Source organism: Xiphias gladius, chromosome 2 (genome assembly GCF_016859285.1).
Source record: "Xiphias gladius isolate SHS-SW01 ecotype Sanya breed wild chromosome 2, ASM1685928v1, whole genome shotgun sequence".
Lineage (NCBI taxonomy): Eukaryota > Metazoa > Chordata > Actinopteri > Istiophoriformes > Xiphiidae > Xiphias > Xiphias gladius.
In genome coordinates this window covers 5,363,515-5,384,324 of record NC_053401.1, presented here as the reverse complement: position 1 = coordinate 5,384,324, position 20,810 = coordinate 5,363,515, and the positions used below count along the sequence as shown (strand labels likewise).

Sequence of the window (20,810 nt, the reverse complement as noted above, 5' to 3'; positions counted from 1 at the left end):
AGCTAAAACAGCAAAAAGTAAGGCTCTTACCATTTGGGAGGGAACAATTACTTTTAAAAAATAAAAGAGCAAGACATAAGATTGAAAAGGCAACAAAAGAAATCAAAAATAAAATGATAATGAGATACTTTTGGCACAAAAATCATACTACGGCATAGGCATTACTGCGCATGCCTGCTGACCACACAACCACACCACTGTTTTCCAGGACGGTTTCTGATCTTTCTTCTGCGAGACTCCATGATGGCAGCAGCCATGTTTACCGGGAGATGTGACAGAAACACAAAACCTCTAATTGCCAGGTGTGTTGTTAAGGTGCCGGTCGGGAAACAGCGTGGTAAAGCACTGCCATCAGGTGCCCTCGGGCTGCTACTGCTCTCCAGATGGCCAGCGGTCACTCAACAAACACACACACAAACCCAAATACACACACACACACACACACACACACACACACACACACACACACGCACACACACAAACACAGACAAACACAAACTGAGGGTGAGGCTGAATTACCACTTACCTCTCAACAGCTGTATTCATAAGCAATCTCTCAGCAAGTACAGTCCGTCTCAGTTATAGTCTTTTGTGCTATGCAGACAAGTCTTATTATTCCACACAGGCATGTTCTAGGCATCTTAGTGCCTAATTGTTTCAGCTGGTAACACATCAAGGGTTTCGCATTGTCTTATCTTGATTTTACTGATTATGATTCTGCTCATCGATTGCAGTTCTTGTCAAATCCCTGTTTCAGTTCCCTGTTTCAGTCCCAAATAATTTTCAATTCTACAAATTATTTGGGTATGAAAACAGGTTTAGGCCGCCATAGAAAGGAATTTGTTCTAAATCATGATATATTTTTGTTTGCTACGATTTCTGCTACATTATTATACACTGGTATTGACTTGAGTTGGATGCATCAACTGAGTATACTACTAACAAAACCAACACAATTCACATCAATATCATCAAATGAAATCCTTAACAACTAAGTCCAACTAAGAACCTGTCATGATACCCAACATGGCTAGACACTCAGCATATTTACAATTTAGAAGGACAGAGTTTCTTCGGACAACCAGATTGTGTGTGTGTGTAGTGTACTATTTGGCTAAGTAGTGCTGATTTAACAAGAAAGAGCAGTTACAAAATCTATAGCAGAGAGATCTACAACAGGAAACAACGTCACTGCTTTGGAATACAAATGCAGAAAATCAGGAAGCAATTATTCTGCCATGTGTGATTCACCCCAGTAAGACATTAACGTACTAATGCACAACATAAATTTATTAGTTTCGTTCTGGTTTGTTTTTCTTTTGTGAGGGTAAATTACTCGTTTATAGTGAAATCAATATTATACAAACCCGTTCGTGTCTGAAGCGGGGAGAGAGCAAACCTTTGAAATGTGTGCACTTACATGAAATGGCTCACTTTAATCCATTCCTGAAAAAATGTTGGAATATGCGGCGTAATTACACAGGACCATCATCGCTCCAGGTTTAAAACCAGGCTGTTGCCTTCTTGCCAGCTTAGCAACTAGTCGTAAAACATACCGTCGAGCTCTGAACATGATGGTGGATTGTGCTGTCTCGCACGGGATAGATTTGTTATTTTTTCTTTGAAGATTCATCCAGGTCATGGTATTTCTAAGTGCTATACAAAGGCAACTGGATGGAGAGTCCAGTTGCCTTCACATAGCACCTAGAAATTTTGTTATTCTGCTTTTAAAAATCGATTGTTATGTCACTTTCGACGTTTTGGAGGATGTTGGGCGGTAGCGTCATCGAGCAGTCCGACAATGTGTGAAAGCCATTTGCACTGTGATTGCTGCTGCCACTTTTGCAGCTTCCTGGATGCCGTGGACCTGGCTTTACTCCTGCCCAGCATGTCTGTGGTTCTTTTGATAGGTCTATGAAACCTGAATAGTCCCAGAGTTGTCGGGGCTCTGAATGAGCGGCGAGCCGTCGGCCAAGAAAATCGTGCGTCAGCAGCCAAAAAACACGACGGCCTAGCACAAAGGCAGCGAGGGCTGAATGGCACTTGGCTCTCTGACCGCTTCACTCTCATTAGATAAACCCGGTCAACAGAGAGGCAAGACAGATTTCTGCTCCTCGAGTATCAGAGCTCCACAAGGGCCCAAGACATCTCTTCCCTTTGTGAGGTGTCCATCGTGAGAAGGGTCTGCTGACACAGTACCTCTCTGTCTAAACACTGGGCTCGTTTCTCTTCTGCCAAATGGACGAGTTCAGTGCGTGCCAGGTTGCAAGATAGAGCAGGGCCAACACACTCAAGGGGCTTTGTGGGGTAAAATAGAAGAATGGCCCGGGACACCAGATGTTAAACAACCCATTTGGCATTGTGCTGCGGGCAAGGGCGGCGATGGGTTGTGTATGTGAGCAGATACCAGACATTCCAAGGAAGAAGTTTGTGGAGACTTGGAGGCTGTCGGTCACAGCTCGGGGTCAGGGGTCACACGGGGGTCTGCTGATAAAATGCCAAAGATATAAGCCGTTGTTAACTCTTAAGTTAGCAGGTGAATCCTGAGTGGCTCCTCAGACAGAATTTAAAATGATGACCGAAGCTCACCGTTATCAGTTTTCATCCATCTTTTTTCAGAAATCTAAACATTTTTAAAAGAAACAGATCAGTTTAAATCAATTTTCATACAAATCTTTTGTCCGTGTTCCCAAAAATGTTATGTTTCCTGCTGCAAGACGATACTGAACACCTTAGTTTCCAGTACATGATGTCCTCTAGTGATGAATACAGACAAGTTCAGATGTAAATGAGTTTTTCCTGTATGCACCAACATCCCTTTAGTTAAAAAAAAAAAAGAAAAGATGGTAAATTTAAATTCTGGTTTCCTTATGGATTTTTTGAAATATTTTTCAGTAGGTAGCTTTGCCATGGTGTTTGTTTATTTCACTTTCAGTTTTCACATAAAAAGAACCTGAGTACAAACACTGGGAAATTTTTTTTTTTTTTAAACTTGAAATATGGCAACAAAAAAAAAAGGTTTTAGCCCTGGCTGAGGTGGAAGGGTTGGTGTATCAAAGTCCAATGGAAACATACTCAAAAGACTAAAAATAGTGGCGGACCAAAACATGAGATCTCTGTGAAGCCATGAGGAGACCTTCCTCAGATTAATACATGAAACAAACACAAATGTCATATTTCTATTCCTTTCCCTCCATTTTTGTTCATATGAAATTTGACTCTCACTATTTTTAATGTCTTCTCATTGCGCCCTCTTCCTCTGTTATGGTGTAGTAGCACCTGACTGGAGACATAGCTTCATAACGCTATTATATTTCCCATAACAATAGTGGATGGAAACGCGTTATTTCGTACTTTTTTTTTTGTCGATTCTCTGGAAATTCATATAAAATTTGTTTAAGACTTGTCAAGCAACATCCAGCTGCTTTTAAGGACTGTGAGAGGTGAAAGCTCCAGAAAAAGCTATTACAACTAGTGGACCTTGAGCTTTTTGTATTGTCCATTTCTTAAAATAATAGTAATTTGTAAGATGGACAGCATGTGGAAAAGAAAAAGAGGATGAAGAGTAAAATGCAAAATCAGCAGGATGTTGGATGCCCCCTCTGTGCCCTTTCGTCCTCTGCCCTCTCAGTTCTTCCTTTATTTGATTTCTAGTTGCTTGTGTTGTTTCCTAAACATGCCCGCTTTTGGACGATGGGATGTAAGATTTGAAAACAACAGGGCAACTCCGCGGTTTTGTTCTGCCACGAGTGCTGCTAGGAACACATGTGCAGTAAAAGTGTTGGAACGCCACTCTCATGCTGCAGCTTGGTCGGACTGGTCGGTTTGTGCCGCGCTGTGCAGAAAAAAAAATCGGGACAGGAAGGAAGAAGAAGTGCACATGCCAGCACTGGGGCAAAAACAAGATTAGGGGTTAGACAAAACACAGGACCACTTCCCCCCGCGGCCTCTGTACACCACACAGCAGACACCCCGTTATTACTGCTGGTTTACAGGAACAGGATTCATTAATGGGACACAGGACTTCAGGACAGGGTGCTGGGATAAACGCTCTAGCAGCCATCACCGCCAGCCTGCCCCCACCGTCTCTCTCTGGCTTTAATTACAGTTGTCCTGGTCTGTGGTCGGGACACACAGATGTTAAAACCATCTTAGCTCTCTCAAGACAGCCCAAAGCTCCTGTCCTAACTAAGGGAGACAGCAGTTACTACTCAGTGTCGTGCATTAGGAGGCCGAGTGTCAGCGCGGACATGTCAGGATAGCTGGACATTTGTGATGCTCAGCGGATAACAACCATGTTCCTCAGATGTCCCTTCTTATAGGTGCTGATTTAACTCCAATACACATTTGAATTGTTTTAAACATTTTAAACTATTGGTTTTACTTATTAACACCCTGCAAATAATGAATATTCTTGTTATTCCAGGCAGCCAGTGGTTGATTTTCATTCATATCTGTAGAGTATGAAATTGAGTTAGCAGACACTTGAAACTTGATTGAGCTGCATGATCCATCACAGCGAACATTTAGCCTGCATTTATTTCTTGTTATTTTAAAAGTCTGCACTGGGTTACATCATAATCATTGCACAACGTCGACAAAATTAATGAGTGCAGACTCGCTGCTCGCTGTAATGGATCACAGCTCAAACGAGTTTTAAGTACCTGCTCATAGATTTTCATAGCACATGGAAGAAATGGAAGCCAATGGATGGCTCGGACAGCGGGAGAGAAACACCAGAATTTCTAAAAGACGGGAGGAAGAAGTTTGCAAATGGACGAGCTCCGATGCAAAGTGAATGTGATTTGTAGTCAGTGAGTTAAGACATGCAAAAACACTGGTATGCCCCTTTTTAAGATTCTGATATACAGCATGTAATTATGCAGTATATGCTTAATGCAACACTTTATGGAAGCTACGTGATTCTCACATAAAGTAAAATATTCAAACACAAGTCAAACTGAGTTTATGTCATTCTGAATTTTAATTTTTCATGTCAAACTGAATTTTTACAATCATCTTGTAGATATTTTCCCCAAAACCGACGTTGTCTTGTTTGGTGTCTTTGGAAAAACATGACACGACGAGAAATTATATTAAAAAATTGATCATCGTTTGTTTAGCAGAGTTTAAAAGGTTAAGAAAAAAAAATTGCTCAAGCATGCATTTTCATTTGATGAATGTGTTTCAGAAAGCTGTGCCTCTAACTCATCCCTGACACAGATGAATCATTGTCAGTTTGTGTACCATCTTTTGCCCGGTCACACACTAGAGAAAACAAACAGCTGACTTGCTTATGTGGCTGTGACTACACGCTGGATCGCCTACGTTCTGACAGAGACCAGCAGTGTTTCTGAGGACGAGGCCTGAACAAATACACTAACTGATGAGGACCTCCTGCAAGAAAACATAATGGACACACAAAACACAGACATCGGTCAGATTTTACAAACCAAGAGGGTTTGACTTACATGCACTCACACATTGCACCCACATTCTGATAAATTGACCTTGTTTAGATCTTTATTTTGTATGTTTTTGCATCAGTTAGGTGTCACGGATGCATAACTAACATTTCGGTACGTGAAGAACTTGATAACGTGTTTTAAAATCTCTAAACCTGGCAGAAATGGAGCTGATGCGAGCCATAAATGGCATCTTGAATCATTTGAAAAGCACAACAGATTTGGCATTTTCTCTGCAGTTATGTAAAAACCAATCTGTTATGCATAAAGTCAACCTAATAGCTAATTATTTATCAGAGATCTGAGGCACAACTATTTAATTACACAATTTTCCATGATCTTAATAATTTCATAGCTTTAGACATAACCAGTTAATGTCATCTTTTAGCAATGTTTTACAGTTTTACACTGCTTGTCATGTAAACCTGCGATTTTCTGTTTGACTCATTTAAGTGTCGCTTACATGCAACTCTTAATTTCACCGGCCTATTGCCTTTAATGCCTTCAGTAAGCACTTTAGAAATCCTCCACCGCTGGATTCCTGTTGGAACAGATAATGGTTGCCTTGCACCTGAGGGGTTGACAGGCAAAATACTGCCGTGTTTCAGTTTGATACAGTGATTCACTGGGTAAATGTTCAGCTGGGTAAAGCTTATACGGTGCCAGTGGCGTTGATAAGAGCTTGGTAGTTATTCTTAAAACATGTCAGTTTGTGCATGCAGTGGGGTCGCGGCCGCTATTACGGTCTGCTGAGGGTCAGAGGCACAGCATGGGCCTGCAGTAAGCCAATTGAAAGCTGAAGAAGAGGGTCATTCGAGGTCCTCTAGTGTTCTCTTATGCACTTCACCCTTGTCGTAACCCATGGTCAAGGGCTCTCTTAGCCATCTAAGGCAGCGGCGGGAAAGACTGACAGTCGCCGATGCCTCCTCCCTCAGCATGTCGCCGCAGTGGATGTAGGCCCTGCTTGAAAATGCGACTGCATGCCGGGGCCGTAGCTGCCAGAGAGATACCACGTGGAGACCAAAAGAACCGTGACTTGCCAGCTGGCGCTACTTGTGCTTTCCCCGACGAGTCTCTGATGCCATTGGAGATAAGAGGCAATATTTAGGGAACAAAGGCAAAGTAATCATCTCCTCTTCAGTAACACACGTCTAACAGAAGCACTCCGCTGTAAATCCTTCGCTCGCTGATTGTTGCTCTCTGTCATAGTAAATGACAGACTGTAAAAAGAGACAGACTGTAAGTGCGTGTGCGCGGGTGGAGCTACCAGTGAGAGATAGCCGGCTATGAACTATAAATTAAAACTTGGGCATCCGTGGCGGGACCTGCCGTTAACCCCCTGCATCAAGCATAATCCCGGTTTTAGAGCCTGACCAGCACTGGATTTTAGGGGCCAATAACCATATCAGTATGTGAGACTATTAAAAATAGAGCCAGGCTCTGCAACACTATGCCGCAGGAAACCCCGATGTTTTATACTTGAAATGAGAACAAGTCGAACATACGGACAAATGCTGCCAATAAAACATTTGTCGCTGCAGTTTTCTGCTTCTAAACTTCTTTTTGCATATCTGCCAACATACATGCGGACGCTGACATCTCTGCGATAGCCTAATATCAGCCTGCTGAAGTATCGGCCAGCTCCAGTTTCCGACTTCTTGCCAAGTCTGACATCTTTGAGCAGAGAACTGAACAGGGGCCATGTGGTTTTTCTATGGAGGTCTGTGGTGTTGGAGTGTAAAGTCCCATTTATACAGCGTGAACCCCCCCCCCTGAAGTTCAATACTCCGCTGTCCTCTCAATCCTATAAACGCACACACACAAACACACACACAAACACACACACATACAGCCTGACTCTTTACAAGTCCGCTCAAAACCACTGCTCCGCTCCAACCTACTGTGGAGGTTATAGACCAGAGAACAAGTTTGGCAAACTTAAAATATGCTGAAAAAGGTTTCCCACAGATGTATTAAAGCTCTTGCAGACTGTCCCAGATCTCTACCCAGCCCTGCAGAGCCCAACTGGCCTGCCCTCAGGCCTTAGCTCCATCTGACACATCCAGAGGAATGCTGATGCTGCTATCTCTGGGTCAACAATCACAGCCAGAACCCTGTTGTTTGTTGGCCTAAAGCCTTTTTTTTTTTTTTTTTTTACAGCCCCCCCCCACCCCAAAGCGAACTCATTTTGAAGTCTCGCTGAGTGCTGATTAAAATATTATAGTCTCACGTAGAGTGAAAATGAGAGTCAAGCAGACTTTAAGTTCAGAGCCAAAAAAATTGCAAGGCTTTCTCTCGATAAACAAACAATTGTAAAGAAAGCAACCCCCGGGCTGCGTGGCCAATACAAGCTTTGATTCTTGAGAATGTCTTGTACGCTGTTTGACTTGACTCTGTCCCCAAACAACCCCTCTCACGAAAAAACCCCGCTCTACAAGTTTGTGACTTAAATCAAATGAAAAGGCATCTGATTTTGGGAAGGATGAATATAACTGGACTGGGATTGCCGACTGTGATAAATCTTAACTGGAATGGTGGTAAATCTTAAAAAAGTACAGCTTTAGTTTTTGCTTGGATAATTGTGTTGTTGTTTTAAAAATATATTTTAATGACTTTTCTGTTTTTCTTTTTTTTGGTGACTCTTCTTCCCTCTGTAAATGTTGGTCTTTGTAACATAATTATGCTACCATTTTGGCCTCAAGCAAATCAGAGCACACGCACTCTTCCACTTCTAAACCCTTTGCTCAGACACACCAGTAACTCTTGGTGATATTTTGATTGTGCCATTTCATCATCTGGATGAAGGTCACTACAGGTGACGGAAAAAAAGTTTTTCCTTACAAGATTAAATGTAATATTTTTGCCCCAGGTAAGTGAAGGTCCACTCACACCTTTTTGAGGCTGTCAAATGATGTCTAACTCCTGCTGTGAGTTGGTGCACCTCTCCCGGACCTAACACTGACCTTGGCGCTCTGTGGTGTCACATTAATCAGCCAGCGGCTCCGTGGGCGGACGTCCCCTCCTCGATCCCTGCCACACCTGAGCGCGGCACTGTGCCTGTCTGTACCGCTGCCTCGAGCTGACGGGCAGCCCTGATTAAAAGACAGTGGGCATCAGCGTGCCAGCGTTCCTTCTTCTCTAATAGATCATCTTAATGAAGTCACTGTGCCGCGGCGGGCGGCAGCTGATTAATACACACAAGTCATTAAGCCTGCTGTATAAGAGTGTGCCTCCGGCGGAGGTGCCCTTTGCTTGTTTAGAAATAAATCTGAGGACTAAGTGGACATGGCACTGGCAGGGTGACAAGGCAGCATGTCTGTCTGTCTTGGATCTCTGCGAACATCCAAGACAGACATTTTGTTTTTTTTTGTATTATAATGAGGTTTTCAGGGGGTATTATTGAATATGTTCATCTACATATACAGCCAATAAAGACTCTATAGTGGAGCTTAGCAGCACTGCCATTCATAGCGTTGTCTTTAATAGACTTTCCAGTAGAATCGAATCCTGTTTAAATGATCATATTGTGCTCAGAAATGACACCTACTGCCGTAGATAATAAACCTTTTGATTACTGGTTAGACACTCAATGGTAGTTGCCATGGATGCCACTGTAGCTATAACTGCTTCTCTCGTATCGGGGCAGTCACGTGCAGAGAGAAAAGAGGGAAAAAACAGAATGAAAAAAAAAAACCCCAGAGAGGGGCTTAGTCATCGTGTCCAGCTTGATCAAATTTGCCAAAGATATATGTATTATTATGTAACACAATGATCACTGTGTCTTATTTAAAGACATATGACCTCTGCGAGTAAAATGTTCGGGAAGATTATTGCAAAATGCACCCCTTTCATTGCTATGAAGAGCTCTACTCACTCTGTTCACCTTGTCAGATCTTATGTTATAGTAATAAAAATCACATGGAACATAACCTCTTACCTAATACTTGTTTTAGAACTCAGTTATTATTTCATATGTCTTTGTGAAATATTCCCATTCCCGTAAAAAAAAAAAAAGCATTACAAATACACCATCTGCAATATGCTTCAGAGTGTGCTCGCTGCTTTCAGGTCCCTCAAATTAATCATTAGACAGCATCACTTTGACATTCACCTCTAAGATAAATGCCGGAGCAGGGAAATAAAGCTCACAGCCTGCTGTTGTGCAGACAAGGACTCAGATGCTTTCGGATTCTTGCAGCCATGGACAGAGCTTTAGCGTAGATGACTGATCATTTTCCTCCCCAGAGAGAGCGTTTCCAGCCACAACAGACATTCCAATAGACTTTGAAGCCCTGCTCCAGATGTAGCTGCTTTAATTCTTTATGTGCAGTGTGACGGACATGGGTATTGAGGCTGGAGCAGACCAGGATACACGTTTTACTTGTTTTGGTTAAGTAAACACTTTTGCGAGGCCCTGACGCTCAGTGCTGCTGTAAACAGGAAGCGGAGAGGATTCTGGAAATCTGGCCGCTTCTTCTCGGCTCACACTCAAGTTTTTAATCTCTTTGACTTTGCATGAATCATCACGACAGGAATTAACGTTGGTGTTGTTATGTGAATTGACTTGTGGCCGCTTTTTGGTGTATTACCAGCTTATGGCTCAGTTGGAGGCTGTTATTATAACGATCGAATAGCAGGATTTTACGTAGTTTTCCCGGATTACTAATCACGTAATTCAACAATATTGAAATGTTTGGTAAATATTTAATTGATCTGAGAGTCCTAGTGTAGTATATTAGGTGCTTTCATCGTGCATTCTGTAATTAGCTGCACCAGGGCAGCTCTCACCCAGCTGACCAAAACAGAAGATTGAGAGTAGGAGACTTTCAAATGACCATTTTGGGGAAAAAAGCCATATGTGTCAGCACTGTTCCCCTGGATTGTTTCTCAGCTAAAAAACGTGATCCAAATGAGCTAACTTTAGCCCAGTCAAACTGGTGCAAAATAACCCTGCACAATATTTAAATATACACCAGAGAACATCATTCTTTTTTTCACTACAGCAATGTGAAGTGTTCAGTCCGAATGTATAAATATCACATAAGCCAACATTAGCTATTACGTGCAGTCAGTACGAGCTGTACTTTAATTTACAAAGTTTAGGAGGATGATCTATTAAAATCACTACTAATAGTGATATTAAAAAACAGTGCTTTGCTTCTTTGGCACTACTTGTGCTCAAAACGGTCCCATTTTTAGTAACGTTCAGTTTTGGATCCTTTCCACTGAGGAAATTTGACCGTATTGCTCACAACAATCTATGTCAAACCATCAGTCAAACCATCGCTCATATTTCCCTCCACACATTATCTGCTTGTTCCACGGTCCAAGGTAAGAAATTGGCCAAAAAAATACACAGCCTCATTTTGATTATGTCAGGAGCAAAATCACCCCCTTATATGGTTGCACAGAGAACCCCCTTTCCCTTTATTTGGAATAGAAGAAAATGCACAGCAGTTTGGAATACTGGAGGGCAAAACGGGCTCCATCTCTATCCAAAATAAACCTTGAGAATCCTAATTCCACATTTCAGGCAAGTCTGTGCATAGCAGTGTGGTTAGTCACTGCACAATACACCATGTTAACACATACGGACTTCAGTTTAATGTCATTTTTTTTTTAAACCCAAAACCTCTACCCTTTACGTCCCGCATATTGTTTTTTTTTTCCAAATCCCGAAATGTATTATGAATGTATCATACATTGCTTCAGGAAAACATTTCATGTGCGTACGTAAATGGAGACAATTAAAGTGCAACATAGTGCAAATTAAATGCAAGCACGCCACAAGCTGTTGAAAACAAAATCTCTCTGACATAAATAAAGTAGCGATCTTCGCAGGGCTTGTTCGTGTAATTGTGACCACTCCCTGTACATACATGTAAGAGATGAAGAAAGGACGGGTGTGCACCGAGTTACATCAGGAGGCAGAGGCAAGCATTAGGCACTGAGTAAGAGTCAAAAAGAAAAGGGAGCTGGTGTTTTCCCTGAGGATGACTGATAAACCGTTTGGCAGGAAAGGCCTTGCAAATGACTGCATTCCTTGTTAACCTTGCAGGGCTATTTTTACCACTAAACGGCCTGTTGAGTGGGCACCTTTTGTTCGCCTCTAGCGTGAAACAGGAAAGACTGGTTTGCATTGTGCCCCTCCGGGAGCTTGGCCCTGCTCTCTGCCTCTCGTCACGATTCAACCATCCATCCTAATCTCGAGCTCTGTTTACGCAATGCATCTCCGACGCTCCTGACAGTTGAACCCGCTAACTCTGCAGCCCTAATGCAAATAGGAAGCCGAGGACGCGCACGTATTTATCATAAAACTGAGAATCCAGAGTGTGAGGAGAAAAGTTGGAGGTTTTCCCAAGCAGTGTGCAAGATATCTGCCTAAATAATGAAAGCAAACCACCCACTCCTCTGTCAAAGGGATGTTTGTTCTCTGCGTGTTTGTTCATGTCTTTTATTGTGTTTTCAAGGGACATTCCGCTGGTCAGAAATCCCCCTCTGAGTGTCCTCAGGAGGTGAAAGGCCCTTGAACAGGCCGTCATCCTGTTGCCTGACTGGAATCTATCCAGTGTTTTTGGTAGTGTTTTGAGCTGCAGCTCCTCGAGGATTCCTGGAAGAGGAATGTGATCGTGTTGAAAGCGGATTAATAAGAGACCCCGGCTGTGTTGAGGCAGAGGTCAACATCTCCGTTATGGTGGGAATGACCTTGCCTGTTACTGTGCATCTGTCAGAGCGTTTACATGCACTGAAATGACTGAGTTTACTCCTGGCTTTCTGCAGGAACATGATTCCTTAAACTTTATAAATAAAAAAAAAAAACATATCTTGATTTCTTGAACCTGATTAGCACAGCAAGACTTCTGATGGAGAAAGCTGATTTATTGGCCATGATGGAGGGTAACTCATGAGTTTCTAACAGGGTTTTTTCCCAGATCCCATGTGCATGACAAAACCTCAGAAGGTATAGAGTAGGTGAGGTAGTAGTGTGGTGGTGGTATGAAAGGTGGTAAGGAAAACGGCCTCTGTTTAGATTAGTGAAATGTGTGAGAAGACAATTTCTAGTTGCAAGCCACAGCTCGGATGTTGCAAATTTGGTAAAACTTACCCCAGATTGTTTGTGTGCACATGAACCTGTTCTCTGATTTCTTTCCTTAATCTGGTTTCCTCCTGTGGCCTGCTCTCTTGCGTGCATGTAGACATAATCCGAGTGACTGTACGAGCTCTACCCAAGGCTGGTCTAATGGTTTTTTCTTTTTGTCTCCTTTCTTCCACCAAAATCTTCTTCTCTCAGAGCCTGGATGAGCTGGACGATGATGACGCAGGGGAGAAGGACAGGAGGGAAGAGGAGGAGCTGGTTCAGGCCAACACTTTTCAGAATGAGGCCATGGCGGCTGACCCCGCCACTGGCCACTTAATGGTAAGAAGTGACGTGACGGGAGGATGGAGGAGAGAGGTCCACACTCTTAACTCAGATGGAATCCTTTCCATTTAGATTTTAGCAGATGAGTAGTGCCTGTGTTTTCCGGTCTACATTGTCCGTCACAGGATCATATGACGTTCAACTTCTCCTCCACACTTTACCTGAGCAGAGCATTGCAGGCAGAGGTGTCTCTGCAAGTCATCATCCCTGCGAAATAAGCAAAAAGAAACGCCCCAATATGCTGTTAAAGCTACTTGATGATATGGAACCTCACAAAGCTTTTTGGTGATAAAGTTTGCTTATTGCTAAAACTATTTGACTGTAGACAGTGTGAAATAAATATTTCTAAAGTAGTAGTGCTTAAATTATTTTTCCCATCAATCAACAGAAAGCTGATGCGCAACAATTTTGATAATTGATGAATAATTAGTCATTTGTCGGACAAAAATGCCAAGTATTCATTGGTTACATTTTGTCAAATGCTGCATTTCAGTTTTGTTTTGTTTTGTTTTGACATACGTAGCCAATTAAATATCTTTAAATTTTGACTGTTGATCAGACAAAAGAACCAATTTCTTGACCTCACCTTGTGTTCTGGGAACTTGTGAAGGGCATCTGTCACTATTTTATAGACTAACCAATTAATTTGTTTTATCAAAAAAAATCAGAAGATAACTGATAATGATTCTAATCGTTACTTGCTGTTCCAAACATGAGTAGTAACAAAGCAACATCACCCCATCACACACCACTTAGCGTAGCCGTGTGCAGCTCAGGTCAACACAGTGAAGAGCTACGGATCTGTTTTTCTGTATAAGGTGTCTGGTTTTTAGCGAGGTGAATCACATGTCTACGAAAGCAGTCTTTTAATTTTGGCAAGTAATGTTGTGTTCTCTTAATAAAAGTGAAGCCACGCAGAGACAGGCTACTCTTCCTCCACATACATCCAGGAGGTGTTCTGTAGAGTGAGCCTATAAATGAATTAGTGAAAATGAAACCTAATCGGAAACGACACGCTCCGAATTTGAGTTTTTCATTTTTGATGAGAAGTTCATATTCGTGGTAAATGTAATTTCAAACACACTTCAAATACGCACAGTTATTTTTCAATAAGAAAACTGAGCACAAGGATGGATATGAAAAGCATCCAGCTGTGTTTGATTGAAACGCCCGCTCTGTTTGTATTAATAAAAAAAAAAAAAAAGAAGAAGAAAGAAAATTGCCATTTGAAAGAATTTACAATAAATTAAAAAAAAATACTAAACCAAATGGCACTGCTGCTGAGTGTCAATTCCAACTAAGAGTTGCGTTCCAGATCGGCTGTCATGCATCAGCGGGCTTATTTTGTTCTGGGCTGGAACTGTCTGAGGTTGTTTACACACAACAAAGGCTTGTGTATGAAATATGTACACAAACACCACATTAACAGGAAGACTGTGACAGCACCTGCTGAGATGCGGCCCAGAGTAAAAATTGAAAAGCAAAGGATTCGGCTTTTTACATAAACTGGTCTTGCGCATAAACAATGAGCAGTTCAGTGGAATCGGTTCTCTGCAGCTTGACCACACATCCATCTATGTGGAGGCAGAGATCCTCAGTCCATCATTTGAAACAGAATATGTCCATTCATGCCTGTTGAATCTATTCTTACCATCACAACACGAGGCCTAACACGGACCAGATGTAGCTATGCAGAAACTAACCATTAGACGTCTCCCTGTCACTTACATAAAACTGATATACATGTGCTGCTGGAGGTCATGTGCCAGCTCCCTCAAATGGAGGCAGACTGGGGAGAGAGGAAAAAAAAAAAAAAGGCAGCGCGGATCCGATGTGGTCAGTGGATTTACTACAGAGCTGTCAGTTAGACATCTGTAAAGACGGAGAATCCCAAAAATGCGCTGTTCCACTCTGGCCCCATTTATGGCGGGGAGGCAAGCAATTGCCACGTCAGGGCCGATATTGTATAGAGCGTCCAGCCGGGCCTCTTAGCTGGTATCAAGACACGAGGGCAAAAAGATTTTAAAAAGAAGCTCGGCTCTACTTCTTTTCAGAGCTGCACGGCTGTTAACGGTCGCCCCCCAGGTCCCGGAGCAGTTCGCAGCAAACGCAAGCTGTAACTCTTCTGGGTAAGCGACTGAAGACATAATGGAAACTCCAGAAAAAGGACCTTGGATGTGAAACATCTTAAATGGCGTCTTAAATTCTGTAGCGATGTCCTGTATTTCCATCCCTTCCTGGGGACCTGGGATACACGTAAATTAGTTTGGTATGTATCTTGTTTTCATGGACACGCATCTCTTCTCCATATGATAGGACACATGTGTCTGATAAGTGTGGGCTCGGTGCTGCCCGGTCAAAGAGGCCCCTCTGTGTACATGTGCTCCTGGTTATCAAGCCTTACCTCCCCTCCGGCGCGTATCAGTGATCCAGCAGCCAGAACCATATGGAACGTTCTTCATGATCATCTGCTTTTAATGTGGTGCCAGGTCTACAGCAGACTGGTACAGGTGTCTTTCTGTTTCTCGCTCTCTCACACGGAAACGCATGCAGCAGACAATCTCCATCTAGCACTTTTTAACAAGCCTCATTTGCATTTGTAATTAGCACCTTTCAGTCCAAACAAAACGGTGCTGATGCAGAGCATCTTGTCTGAACAGCAGGGAAATGTTCAGTACCCATCACGTAGCCGTGGCATTTCCAACCAGGAGCAGCCGCCATTGTGCTAGCAGCACGCTGAACTTCATCTTGTTGCCTGAAATAATATTTGATCACATTCACACTTCTGTTGATTCAAAATTTTAAGGATTACTATTATATAAGCCAACTAAACCACACCAATATTTGTCTTTGACAGGATAGCCACCAGCAAAAATACCGTAGGCTTTTCCCAGCAAACCAGGGACACAGTTGAAAATTAAGCAGCCTGGAGTTTTTTTCTAGGACACGCACTTTTCTTGCACCCTTGCGCAAGAAAAGTTCATTCAAGAATCTTCGGGAAACACAGGGAACAATACCTTTGATTAACACACATGCAATAGGTGCACTGGTCATAAAAAGGGCAAGAGGTCAACATAACTTTCTGCAGGTGTTTACAGTGTAGTTTGCAGGTAAGTCCTTTTTTTTTTTCATCGTCAGCCTTTAATTTATGTTTCAGCTTGGCATTTTGACATCTATTTCTTCAGCCGCCAGTAAAGACTCAGACGGCTAGGTGAGGTTAGCATCTTAATTAAGATGGTGTCTGAGAGAACTGCAAAGCATCTCGTCCTAAAAATAGAGCAGTAAGGTGCAGTAGTCACGGCTTTAACCTGGAATTATCATGACAAACACGTAGACGTCATTAATTTATTGCGGCAATAAGCGATGGAAAAAATACTGCAAATGTTTTAACGTAAATATACGTATCCCAGGATCCTGGGACCGGTAATCTAGGTATGCTGGTTTATGTCTGCTTCTTCCAAATGCCAACCATGCATTCTTATTTGAACACCATCCCTCTTCATCTGCCTTCAATAAAATTGTGATCTTTATCAGCTTTGTAAGAAAAAAAAAATGGTGGGAGCGTTGTGCTGCTTGGCAAGTGGAGGGAATGCCAAAGATAACCTTTTCATGGACTAAAATGGCATTTCTTTAAAAGCAGGACATTTGAATGTGTTTTGTCACATATTCAAAGTGGTGTGGAGTGTCACAGAGAGGTACGGGCAGACCAACATACAGAAATGCACATTAAGCTGTATTTGTCTGAGGTTTAATGATAAAGCTCTTGTTTCAGTGTTGGTATTTTTGTCCGTGTATTTTTAGTAGCTCTCAGCTCTGCAGTGGGGCTTGTTAGAGCTGTCAGCACAGCTCAGGCATGATAAATACAGTTGCAGGGGCTTGTTTTGTGAGCGGTGAAGTAGTCGAACATGAATTCCACTGACCTTGTCTCACAGATTCATATCCCCGACAGGAGGTCCACACTGTGAAACGGTGCCAAAAGTCGCTGTAGTAATGTGGCAAATGTTTTCTGTAAACACGATATGGTTTCATTTTTGAAAAGACTGTTTTTTTCTATTGTTTGTGTGGATGATAGACTTGAAAAAAGTTCTTAGTAAAAGTGTGTAATCAGAACCCTGTTTGAAACATAAATAGCAATTTCCATTTATTTGTCTGCATTAGGATGGACATGCTGCCTCTCTGTAACTGACTGTCTTAGACAGTACTTAGGCTAACGGGCAAGATTATGAATGATCACAGGATTCTGGCAAAGTGCGAGTGATTAAAAACAGGTCAAACACGATAAAAACTTTATTTGTATGGTGCCTTTCATGCAACGATTCAGCCCAAAGTGCTTTAAAAAGACAGGGTTAAAAACAGTGTTAGGCCAAAAAGAGAAATGAAAATAACACAGTAAAACATTAAAGGAAAAAGGAAAACATTATGTAAATAGCAAGGATAAAAAATTAAGAGCTGACAAGGTTGGATTATCTGAAATTTATGGTGCAGTGCTTCTGAATTTAGGAGCATGGCGAGGTGAAGTCAACACAACTTAACGTCGAAGAAGGCCTAGTGGCCAAGGGGCCATTATAAGCCCACTTGGGGCCAGTAATGAGCAGTTAATATCAAAGTGCGGAAAGAAGATGGTAGGAACTTTGTGTGTAATCAGTAAGCATTAAGGCTTCTTTGATCTGTGATGTTGTGCTGCCACGTCAGCAGAGCACAACTTCATAGACATTCCTTTGATTAGTTGCATCTCTTGCCCTACAACAGTCAAGTCCTGTACAGTGGGACTCATCTGGCCGGTCTGTGGTGACTTTTGGAGACATTTTGCATTTCACTCTTCACTCATTTTGCTCTTTTGGTTTGACCGCTCATATCATGATGTGCAAATGATGACTGGCACAGCCTCACAACATCTGCTGACCGCTGCGACCTTCCCTTACATTGTTGTTTTGACTCATATTTCAAACCTTCTTCTTTTTTTTCTTTTTTTTTTAACCTCAGAATACAATCAATCTAGTCCACTGACCCTTGTCTGTCAGCCAGTGGCCTTGGAATATGAAACTTAGGCTCATGCAGGATCTTGTAAAACAGACTTATTGTATTTTCTGTGCCAATGTGAAAGCAAATAATTATTTTCTGTGAAGAACACCAGCAGACTGGTTTTCCAGGTCAGTCATATATTCAAAGAATCTGTTGGTTTATATAAGTTATACTAGACTGTGAAATCAAGAGAGTAAACGCATTTTTAATTTCTATACTGCGATCTGTATTGACTGTAAGCACTTTTAAGAGGAACCTGGTTTTACAACAGCTTTGAAAACTATATGCACCATATCTCAACCAAAACGGCTTCTCCGAGGCCTCACACTTTCTTCTTATTTTATTGTCTTCTCATTACATCACTGATTTGGTACCCCCCCCCCCCCCTTATCTAACTATTTACTCCGGGACAGGGATCTGAAAAGCAGATCTGGTGGTTGACATAACATTATTTTATGAATGTGTCATTGTGATTCCAGATTCTCAAATAAGACAAAACGTGCAATTTGAAAAACCCTGGAAAACTGCGATGGACTTTTTTTCACTATTTTGTGACATTTATAGATTAATTGTTTTATCCAGAAAATAGTATTACTCCATGGTTAAAGTAATTTTTAGTCGCAGCCCTAGATGTGAGACACTGACCTACTGAATCTGTCTTAGTCCTTGATATGTAATCCTATACGTTCTATAACCCCAATGTGCACAGCCTGGTCCTAATTTTCTAAAAGCCTCTAAAAAAAGACTCAGTAGTTAAAGTTAAAATTCCTACTGTTTTTTAAGTTTAATAGTTTCAGGCCCAGTCTGAAAATGGAGTACACCGCAGATGTCAAGTAGCACCATCTATCTGCCTTAGACTAGATTCCTGATAGGACAGTTTGTGGAGAAAGATTAAACTACTAGAACATCTTTTCCAGTGCAGGTTTGGAAGCTGCTGGATAACACGAAATCCTAGAAAATGTCAGTTTCTAAAACAAGATTCATCCAATTGCTTTTAAATCCAAGTGTTGCTTGAACCCGGCCTTACGCGCAGATGCGGACCTGCTGCCGCAGCAGACCGCCCTCTTACTGTCCCCCGTCTTAGTCAATCTTTCCAGGCCTGAGCCAGGGAAAGATGAGGGCCAGGATTTCATCCACAGGTAATGGATGATGTGTCACTGAGACAGAGAGGCTGGCGCATGCTAAGAGTCCGGCGCAACGTTTTGCCTTCATCCGCTAAAGCCGAGCTCTGACTGATAGATTGTAACAGAGCCAAGGCTCCTCAATCAAACCCGGGACCCTTCATTGCACAAGACCTTAGGAAAGGGGAGATGCTTATTCATCTGACAGCGTCTTTGACACACACCTAATTTTTTCGTGGGAAGCGCCGTTTTACCGAAGGTGATTTTATTGAAGCATCACTGCTGTATACATCTAAACAACCTTTAGATCATACAATAATGGGAAAAGAAGATAAACATGCACCCCATTTGGAAAAACAAGATTGCCTCTCACAACTCGGGGCTACAGGGTTCCGGCTGAGCTATTAAATGCAACAAAGCTCATCTATATATCAGCTCAGCAGCTGCAGTTCACAAATGTTCATACACAACCTAAAGGCTTTCTATAAATGCTGCTCCTGATAAATTTCTCTTATCCGGTATATGGAATTTTGTGTTTTTTGCCTCCTTGGTGAACCAGCACAACCCAAGGCCCATGAACACAACCGATGATACCTAAAACATCTCTGTGATGCCTGCTGATTTTAAGAAACGGCCTATTTGAAATTGAAGAACTAACAGCACTACTCTGAAAATTTAAAATCTCACGATCATTGGAGATGTAGTTTAGACCCTTAAGTTATTGATTTTTGTCTGAAGGCATTCCTTTTCATTCCTTTTTCTCTTCTTCTTCCTTTTTTTTTTTTTTTCCCAGGATACACCGAGATGCGGGAGCAGCCGGCACAAGAGGTGAGACTCATTTTATTATCCGGACACTAAGAGTGGAGTTATCTGCCTCAGCATCACTAGTAATATGTCAAGAGAAGGAACACAGGCAGGGATGAGAAACAGCAGTCATTAATTACGAGAGCAAATTTATCCTGAAATGGTCCGAGGGCATCTTCGCGGTCCGTCACAGTTGATTATGTTTTCTCAGAGCTGCTCTTTCCATGCTTTTATGGTTCAAGGAGGATGAGGCTTGATGACTGTTTCTGGAGTGGTTGACAGGACACCATCTTGACCCTGGACTGTTTTATCAGACCATCACTTCGCTACAGTAGCTGGCAGGGAGTGTTTAAAGTAAATCATTTGCTTTGGAAGGTCTGCAGTCTAAAATGTGGGGTTCAGTTCAGTCAAGATTGCTTTGGCATTTAATAAGGGGCTTTCAAACTTTTCAAACTTTTTTTTTTTTCAAACAACTTCCAAAAATGCTGATGTTTGGACCAACACCTTCTTCTGGACAGATTTTTTTTTTTTTCTGTTTGTTTCATACAATTTACTGTAGAAGTTTTGGCAGAGACAAAACATTGTGGTTCTTTTATCTGCTTGCAATTTGGTACGAGAATGAGTGAAAACAATAGTCAGAATTTGTATTCCTTTACACTGTATATATCGGAATTGCTTAGGGGCCGATCTCTTGAAAAGAATGTTGTTTTTTTTTTCCTTTTTGCATGCTTGATTTTACATGATTATGAAGTATATCAAAGGAAATTGTTCAACTTATTTACTGAATTAACTCTCAGAATGCAGCCTGCAACGCCTGATCAACACTACAAGCGGAGGACTCCTCTGGGAACCTCCGTGTGTGTCCAACATGTATTTATTTTGCGTTATTTGCAACCAAATTGAGAAGTTGTGGTCAACGCCAACAGCCAAGTTCACCAGCTGACATTCAATCTGGCCGTGTAATTATGGCTGCTGCTC

General features: G+C 42.0%; 1 protein-coding gene across 2 annotated transcripts in view; it reads left to right on the top strand.

The window, feature by feature from the left end:
* Positions 1 to 20,810, top strand: part of pawr (PRKC, apoptosis, WT1, regulator) — a 67,160-nt gene that overhangs the window by 32,187 nt on the left and 14,163 nt on the right. For both annotated transcript variants that reach the window (XM_040149316.1, XM_040149306.1), the window contains 2 exons: positions 12,757 to 12,882; positions 19,822 to 19,856. In XM_040149316.1, the coding sequence (XP_040005250.1) occupies positions 12,757 to 12,882; positions 19,822 to 19,856 (161 nt within the window). The remainder of the gene's footprint in view (positions 1 to 12,756; positions 12,883 to 19,821; positions 19,857 to 20,810) is intronic.